General features: G+C 38.4%; 1 protein-coding gene across 3 annotated transcripts in view; it reads left to right on the forward strand.

Moving 5' to 3' along the window:
- CEP135 (centrosomal protein 135) overlaps positions 1–4,885 on the forward strand; it is a 56,361-nt gene extending 51,476 nt beyond the window's left edge. The window contains exons 25-26 of one of the 3 annotated variants that reach the window (XM_025168114.2): positions 1,206–1,346; positions 2,310–4,885. In XM_025168114.2, the coding sequence (XP_025023882.1) occupies positions 1,206–1,346; positions 2,310–2,331 (163 nt within the window). In that variant the 3' untranslated portion in view covers positions 2,332–4,885. Of the gene's footprint in view, positions 1–1,205; positions 1,347–2,309 lie in introns of those variants that run through there. The other 2 variants (XM_088130926.1, XM_088130932.1) reach the window with 2 other exon arrangements.
- Positions 4,886–9,657: the final 4,772 nt, after the last annotated feature.

Genomic DNA, 9,657 nt, shown 5'->3' on the forward strand with positions numbered 1-9,657 from the left:
TTGGTCTAGTGGTTAAGGCACCAGGCTAGAAACCAGGAGACAATGAGTTCTACTAGAAACCAGGAGAAAGTGAGTTCTAGTTCTACCTTAGGCATGAAAGCTGGCTGGGTGACTTTGGGCCAGTCACTCTCTCTCAGCCCAACTCACCTCACAGAGTTGCTGTTGGGAAAACAGGAGGAGGAAAGAGTATTAGGTATGTTCACTGCCTTGAGTTATTTATAAAAATAATAAAGTTGATAAAAAATCTGAAAAAAAGAACAGCCTTCAGAACATTTCAAAAAGTGAATATAATTGTGGGCCAAAAAATATTGCACACCTTTGACTTGGAGTAGTAACAGTAATGTAGCAGAAAAAAAATGAAAGCAAATTTGCTTTGTTACTAGTTTTATTTTGTGTGGTTTTGCCCATTCTGATTTATTTTTCGTGGAATCTATTCCAAACTTTATAGCTTGTAGCTTGTATTGATACCAGTACAGCATAATTATTTTTAGCTCTCGTTCTTTCATATGGACATACTTCTCCTTTGTTTTAGTTTGATCTTTTAGGGGCAGTTTAGGGGCATACTTCTCCTTTAGTTTAGTTTGATCTTTTAGGGGCAGTTTCCTGTACTTAGTTGTTAAACTCCTGGAGAAAATTTTTCTTTTTTGTTGTCCTTATTACACACGTTTTCCTGCTGCAGGATTTGTAAATGTACATTTTTGTGATGTTAATTTTTTTAACCTAAGTTTCTATATGTTTTTAATTATTGGTTGTGTTTTTATTCTTTTTTTATTTTTTTAATTGTTAGCTGCCCAAAGTCATGTATATGAGATGGGAGGCCATATAAATTTAAGTAATAAATAAATAAGTTAGCGAAAGTTGTATAAGAAGACAAATTTGCATGTGTTTTATGGATCTTGTTTTAAAAAATTGTAAAAAAAGAAAGAAACTGGACAGATTGGTTATAAAAGCAGACCAGATTTATACTGATTAGTATATCTGTACAGTAGTGTTACACTGGAACAGGGTTGAAGCAGGGAAGATGGGAAGTTTGCATATTCAATCCTAACACTTTCCATTGCAGTGCTTCTTTTAGTCAAAAAAAAAGTTTTAAAAAAAAGGATTCTAATTTACTGAGTAGGAAAAGATGGTGACCAGCTTGTTTTCTGCATGAGAAAATATTTGGAAATGCAACCAGAGTTCAATTCTAATTTTCTACTTGATAGGGAACGTGCCATTCAAGAGATGCGACGGCATGGCATCTCTACCTCTTCTCTACATGCCTTATCCCCACTTAGCTCAACTTTGAGATCTCCATCACATTCTCCAGAGAGAGCATTTTCAGTAACAACAGAAAGAACAGAAAAGTAAGTAATTAAATAAATAGGTTAGATGTTTGTTTACTTTTTAGGCATATTAATTTGCATAATAGTTTTAAAATTACGGTATTTTTCCGTCAATAAGACAAGTCCGTCATGTACAAGACGACCCCCACTTTTCCAACCCCAAATTAAGAAATCAATATTTTAAAGATAGTGCAGAACACATTTTTATTTAGTAATTAGATAACATTTACCTGATACACTCGGTGGGAGGAGGTCCAAACCGTCTCTCTACAGCTCTATTTCCATGCTCTTTTGCATAACTGATTACATTCAATCACGAGTGAAACTGCCGATAGCTTGTCTCTGCAAACAGACTTCCTCTAATTGGTTTGTTCAGCATCAGCTGACATCAGTTACATAAGGCTCGTGATTGGAGGAAGTCTGTTTGCAGAGACAGTATGGGCAGTTTCACTCATGACTGGAGGCTCGTGATTGGAGGAAGCCTGTTTGCAGAATCAAGCTATTTCACTCGTGATTGGAGGCTAGAAATAGGAGGAAGCCTGTTTGCAGAGACAAAGTATGGGCAGTTTTGCAACTGCGCGGTTCTCTCCTCAGCTTACTTCCTTGAATAAGACGCCCTTCAATTTTTAGCGTAAGGATTTTAGAAAAAAGTATCGTCTTATAGTCGGAAAAATACGGTAAATATGAGCTTGGATCTGTACTTTGCATTTTTCTGAGAGACAAAGTACTTTTAGAAAGTTAGCTCTGAGTCTTGTCTTTACCATCCTTAATGGGGGGGAGGTGAGGGCAGGTAGATAATTGATACCTACTGGGTGCTTTTGTGTAACTAAAATTATGTGAGTATTGTATTTTGAAAATAGTTCTAATATGATGTGATCTAACTTGAGACACTAAATATAGATTCTAAAGAATATAATATTCTCAGGTTATTACGTCTTAATGGGCATGTTATCAATATAATTATTCCATTTTCTTTCTTCTTAGAAATGTGGGCTTCAAGGATTAATCAGTTATTTTAAAAGCAGAACAATAATGGAATGTTTCCATGTTTGGACTCACTGTCAGCATTGACATGAATTCTACCTCTAAGATGTTGTTAAATCATTAACACTTTATGAATATTGAAACAACAAGAAGTTGTGTAGGAGGACTTAGTGTGTGATCAAACTTTGCAACATTCTGCTATCACACGTAGGCTGGGTTAGTTCTTAACAATTCTGATAGGCTTTCCTTGCAAATTAAGACCAAACATCTGAATTGGAGGTAATAGTGTGGATTGTTATCTCTTCTTTCAAGCTTTTTCACTTCCAGTTAGATCAGCTACAGACAGTCTATAGTTGCTATTGACTGCAAAGCAGATAAATATGGAAGATGAAGAGTCCTTTAACCATAACTTATGTCTATTATTGAGGTTGTTGTTTACATGCCACTGATTTTATAAAATGTGTATGTATGTATAAATAAATAATGTTGAGTTTAACTTAATAATGTCCTTTAACCTTTGCAGAAATGTGATATCATTAGTTAAAATGGTTTTTTAAATTTTATCTCTAAAATGAAGTAAATCTGCATTTAAAAATTGTTTTATATTAAATTGATATACATTAAATTATGATAGTAAAATATATAATATGTCTGTCTTAAAGTCATTTAGCAATATTGTTCATTTTTTTAAAGTTCAGAAATAAAGTTTGAGGAGTTGACAACACACCTGAGTTCCAGCTTTTAAGGACAAAATGAGGCAGGTTAAAATACAAAACTTATTAGGTAAGAATGAACTTTATTGCAAGAAAATGAATCATGTTGTAGTTCTTGTCACAATGTAGTAGCAGGTTATCAGATACATTCCTTAATTGACAGAGCTTTGTGCCAACTTGACATTATTGTCAACCAGCAAACTGCGCTGAGCTCTAAAACATTTATCTCTAGAGCTATTTTGGTTCACAATCTGCCTATTTTTGTGAGTGTTTTATTAAGAAGCAAAATGTAATTATGGGAGAAAATCCATGAATTAAGATAACAAGGACATTCTGAGCATAAATAATTCATCTGTATAACCAAGGGTACAGGGAATTCTGGATGAAGGTATATATTCTATAGTAATAGTTGTCATTCTATAGCATTAATTTTGGATTTTGTTCTGTTACTAATGTACTTGATATCATTTAGGAGACAATACTAATGATACTATGATTAAATAAAGTAATTTCAGTTTTCAAGGAATAGTTGCCAATTGATTTATATCCTTTTCAAGAAAAAAATTATTTTCCGGTTCTCCTTATAGACACTGGTAAGAAGAACAGAAAATGTCATTCAACAGAGAAGGACAAGCCAATTCCTAAATGTAGTTAAAGCTTATTATAATAAAGTATATACATAAACTGGAATGATGGTCTCAGTAGAAGAATTTAAATATTTAGTTTTAAGGTACCGATTGATAATTCACATGGTATCTTTTTATACCACTCCTATTCTTAAAAATGAAAAAGAAAATGAATCATCACCATGTTTTTAACATGCCATACAATTCCTGTTTTCTGTACTGTATTAAGTAGAAATGCAAGTTGCTCTTCCGGGTATTAAAAGAAGCTTTTCATATTGACATCAGACTTTGGTACAAACTCAGTTGGCTTCAGTGATATGGGTTCAGATCATGATAAACACATGAACTCATTGTATCGTCGAAGGCTTTCACGGCCGGCATACGATGGCTGGTGTGGGTCTTCCGGGCTGTGTGGCCGTGTTCTGGAAGTTTTGTTTCCTAACGTTTCGCCAGCACCTGTGACCGGCATCTTCGGAGTGCAGGAGCACAGACAGGAGCAGTTCTCTCTGTGCCCAGGGTGATGTGACCCTTTTGTGGGTATTTATAGAGATCTGATGGAAAAACACAATTTCCAAACAATCTTCAGACCCACCAGAAAAGTACAAGAAGTGCTAAAATCAGCAAAAGACAAAAGGGATCCCCTCACCGCCGCAGGAGTATACTGCATACCATGCAGTTGCGGGCAAGTATACATCGGGACCACAAAACACAGCATCCATACCAGGATAAAAGAACACGAAAGACACTGCAGACTACAGCAACCAGAAAAATCTGCAGTAGCTGAACATGCTCTCAACCACACTGGACACAAAATCCTATCTGAAAACACAGAGATACTGGACAACACCAACAGCCACTATACCAGGCTATACTGGGGAAGCCAGTGAGATTCACAAACACCAGCACAGTTTCAATAAAAAAGAGGAGAGTCTAAAAATCAACAAAACCTGGCTACCAATCCTGAAAAATACAGCCTGCAAAAGGTCAACGAACTCAGCTCAACCACCAGGACATGTGAACAGTTCACACAATGAACTTGCTAATCACCCCCAGCAGCCCCTCGTTAACAATTCAATAGAAGAGAAAACGCTGCCTAATCCCCAGGAAGATACACACAGATTCTGACACCAAAACAAGCAGCCACTCAGTAACCCAACCCCCACACACACACACCCAATCCCCCCCTTTCCCCCCTCAGATCTCTATAAATACCCACAAAAGGGTCACATCACCCTGGGCACAGAGAGAACTCCTGTCTGTGCTCCTGCACTCTGAAGATGCCGGTCACAGGTGCTGGCAAAATGTTAGGAAACAAAACTTCCAGAACACGGCCACACAGCCCGGAAGACCCACACCAGCCAACATGAACTCATCTTAAAAAAATGTAATGTGATGATAAAGACATTTAAATATAATTAAACATTCCTGATATGGAATACCGGATTAATTAAGTACAGTGTGGTTTCTTCTATGTTAGTCATTTTATCAGGCTTGCCCTCTTGTTTTTAATGTCTGCAAAAGAAATTCAGAAAAACAGTACTCCATTTTATCCAAGTTTGCTTAAATCTAGTTATTAGTTCAAACTATAATCCCTCAAAGTGTTTTCCTGTTATGTCTTGGGTTACTGTGAATTACAATAGTGAAAAACTTTTTATTATTCCATATGCTTTAGTGGGTGCGAAACCATAAGATCTTCAAAAAACTTAAAGGCTTAAAATGCTTTCAGCATTTTAAAATAGTTTTGAAGGTGCAATTTTCAATGGGTTCATTGAATCAGTATTTTATATCTTGTGTTAAAAAAAAGCAAATAAAGATAATCTAAAGCTTGTCCTTTGTTTTAAAATAGTTTGGCATTATTTATAAATTAAGATAGTCCGCAAATAGAACTACTGTTTTGTTTAATTTTTTAGATACTCAGTATGAAACTCTGTATTTTAGAATATAACAGAGTATTTAATGGGAAGGAAGTTGTTGTAAATCAGATGAAAATTTTTACTTTTAGGTTACATGTGACAATCAACCTGGATTCATTTATGTAGGAATGGACATCCTGTGTGCCATACTAACCACCAAGGACTATTTTTTAAAGCCCCAAGACCCTTTGTCATGGCTGTGACTTTTGGTGATATTAAAATAGGATGAATTGCCCTATAAAAAGTTTTAACACACATATTTTATGTAAATTCCACTCTTTCTCCTATTGAGAAAAAACTTGAAATTGGTCTCATCAACCTGCTGTTTCTAGTTAAATGCCCTTAGTAATCAAAAAAATTAAAAGTTTAGTCTCTGTAAGAAAAATTACCTGCCTCGTAATGTGTAATGGCATATGGGAATGACCTTGGGAGACAGGGCAACAGAGACACAGCCAAGAAAACAGATAAAAGGCAGCTTGGACTGCAGCAGGAATATGGGCAGGGCAGGAGGCTCAGAAGAGACCCTCTCTAGTTTTTTGAGCTGTAAAGGGGTTGGGGGAGGGAGAGAAGTACTTTCAGACTTGCAAGATTCTGTTAATGTAACCTTACAATAAAGTAGAATTAGCTCATCTGGTCATGTTTCCTGTCTGGTCTACCTGGTAAGGCTGACACAACATGAGATAATCATTTGAGATCTTTTGAAAAGAAGTTCCTTTCCTTGTACAGGGGCTAGATCTAGTAATTTCTGTTGTTCCTCCAAGAATATGGGCAATGCTCTCCGATCAGACTGGAATAACTTCTCAACTCTATGTTTCATCAACTGTTCACAAACAGTTGCATACTGAAAAAAATACTTCCCGAGGATGCCTGCTTAAAGTCCCTATTCATGTAGACAAGGTAGAAGTCTTAAGCCTGCTAAAGGTAGTGGAATGATCTCTGCGAGGCCAGAGGAGGAGGAATACATGTTTTGTAATTTCCATTTCGCTTTTGACTGCAGGGGATTTTACAGAATATTTGGATGTATAGAAATAGTAACATTCCAGGAACTCAGGGACCTAAACCTGAAGAAGTTGCTACATTTTCTTTGGAATTAATCTTTCAAAAACTGCATCTAATACAAGATGGTATTAACCCTCATAGTGTCTGCAGCTGGAATATGTATAAACCAAAGACCAGCCTAAAACTTTAATTTCATGGAGGGAGTAATTCCAGAATGCACTGAAGTTGTTGCATCTCTGATAGAATGCAATAGCTAACAAAGCAAAACAATATGACCCAAATAATTCATTTCAGCAACAAGAAATGGGTTTGTTTGTTTGTTTGAATTTATAAGCCGCCCAACTCCAATGGACTCCATGTATATGGAGAGTCACTTTGGAAGTGGAAGATAGAAAACTAGGAATTGGAAAACTCCTAGCATCTACCTCTAAAATCAGAGACTGCCACTAAAACAAGGCCTTCTGATCGGGCATGATTTACACAGCATACCTATTAGAAGTATAAAGATATAGTTGGATTACTGGTAAAGAGAAACTATTAGTGGATATTGTTCAATGCTTACTACTCATCTTTTTAAAGTACTAATTTAAAAGGAAAGCCAAAGTGTGCCAATTCCTTACCGGTAGCTTTGATTCTCTGAATTGGTGGAAACCTTTCCAGATGAAGGCAAAATCAAATAAGTAACATCCTCAGTATAATTTACATTGGTGCTTAAAAATTTGTGAACCCTTCTGAATTTTCAATATTTCTACATAAATATGATCTAAAATGTGATCTGTTCTCCACACAAGTCCTAAAACTAAAGAAAATCGAATTAAAAGAGTCAAAAACATTATACTTGTTCATTTATTTGTTGAGGAAAATGATCCAAAGCTGCATTGACTAGGCAGAATTAAACACTGTTCAGCTATTGTGTAATAAAAACCAATCCATTCTTAGTCATACCGACCAAAAAATCATAGTCTTGGGAATGATTATCCTTAATTTGAGATTGTATCAAAATAGTTGTATAAGTATATACAGGTAGTCCTTGCTTAACAGTGGTAATTGGGACTGGAATTTCCATTGCTAAGCGATGCATTCATAAAGTCCAATATCAAGTGACTGCTGCTCATGTGATCACAACTTCCTGCCAGCTTCCCCATTGACTGCTTGTGGTAAGCTGGCAGGAAAGGTCGCAGATATGTGGCTGCGGGATGCTGTGACAGTCAGAAATCTGGGCTGGTTGCTGAGCACCTGGATCATGATCACGTGACTGTGGGGATGCTGCGATGGCCGGAACTTTGAGGACTGGTCGTAATTACCACTCATTCAGTGCCATCACAAGTTTGGTCAGTTCATGAGTGGTCGTTAAACAAGGACCACCTGTAACTGTATCTTTTAGTGGTGCCTGAGATGCGCCATTAAAACCACTAGAAATTTGATGAACACCCTTAAGACCAAGGTGAAGATGAAGGAAACGTCCCATATAGTTTTTCCAGTTGTAAACAAATAGTACCAATTTGCTGGGCCTGATCTGCATGTAGAGATGCACTTCTGATAAATGGATTGAAGTTGCCTTGAGATAGTGGACAAAATCTCAAGGGTTCCAATGAATTCTGGTATTCATTTTATACCTGGATCTCTGCGTTAATACAAGCATGTAACCTCTAGAAACTACAGGTAGTCCTCGACTTACGACCAAAATTGGGGCCGGAATTTCCATCGCTAAGTGATGCAATTGTAAAGTGAAATGTCACATGACTGCATTGCTTTGCAACGGCAATCCCTGTTGCCGTCATTAAGCTAATTTCATGTGTCATTAGACAAGGGCTCACCCTGATCCAAGCCATTCCTGGCTTGGTCTCTCCCAGCCTCAGTAAGGTAAGGGCTTGCCTCCTCTTTAACTCCCTTCACCCGCCTATCTCCCCCCACCCCCACATCTCTGTAGGAGACAGCAAAGGCAGCAAGGCGCTTCGGCTGTGGTGGCTGGACACAAAAGGCAAAAGGTTGGTGAAGGGAACTGGGAGAGAAGGCAGCTGGATGAACGAATGCTTGCTGAGGCTTCCAGGGCACTGTGGTTTGCTGCTGGGGTGGGCTGGGGCAGCTGAGGCTTCCAGGGGCAGCTTCACGCTGCACTGCAGTTCAGGGGTTTCTTGCACCCCCAGAACTGCAGAGCACCAAGAAGCCCCTGAGCCGCAGTGTGGCAAGCAGCCCCAGAGCTGTGCAGTTCTGGGACTGCTTGCCGCCCTGCCAGGCAGAATGCAGAGCAGCCAAAAGGGCAGAGATGGGGGGGAGATAGGTGGGGGGAGTTGAAGACTCCCTGCAGTCCTAAGTGCGGGCAGGCTGCCACGCACCTGAATTTTGACCACGTGACGGCAGGGGTGCTGAAACAGCCTTGCCTTCAGGAATTGGTCATAAGTCACTTTTTTCAGTGTGCTTGTAACTTTGAACAGTTGCTGAACAAATGGTCATAAGTCTGAAGACTACCTATACTTCTATCACCTAAGTCGACATGGTTTTCTCCCAAATGTGAACCAAAACAATAGGTAAATGTGGATTCTGGCCCTTGGATTTAAACGAGTTTGGTGGTTAGAGAGATTTTAGCTGTTTATACTTTTTCTTGTGTCTGTGCCACCTCTTATCTTTCAAGGAATCACATGTTTAATTGCATTAGCAGTAGCTGCTGATTGGAGTGACTCTGGGTGAGTTTACCAGCAATCCTTTGAAGACTCCTTTCTGAAGTACCACTTTTAAGTGACCTGCCAAGAAGTGGGATGCAGAGGAACCTGACACCAAAATGGCAGGTACAACTGCTACTGCCCTGACCAAGCTCAGAATACCACCCTTCTGAGACACAACTAGCCACTTCAATCCAAACCAATGCCCAAGTCTGGTGTGTGGTTTCGGAAGTCATGTGAAGGGAAGATTGCTGAAGCAGTTTGTTGGTGAGGCCTGACAAAAGGGGTTGCCTGATCCTTCCTCAGGTGCTCTGGGGGTTTGGAATGCTGTGAATATTCCTATCTGGCTAAATCCTGCTGACAAGAAAGGATTTAAGAAAAAAAGATAACTTTTTGCTCTAAATTTGCTGATCTCTCTGGATCTCAATGGAAATCCT

Source organism: Python bivittatus, unplaced genomic scaffold (genome assembly GCF_059951505.1).
Source record: "Python bivittatus isolate LINGU-HERP-01145 unplaced genomic scaffold, Pbiv_v1 ctg000070_np1212, whole genome shotgun sequence".
Classification (NCBI taxonomy): domain Eukaryota; kingdom Metazoa; phylum Chordata; class Lepidosauria; order Squamata; family Pythonidae; genus Python; species Python bivittatus.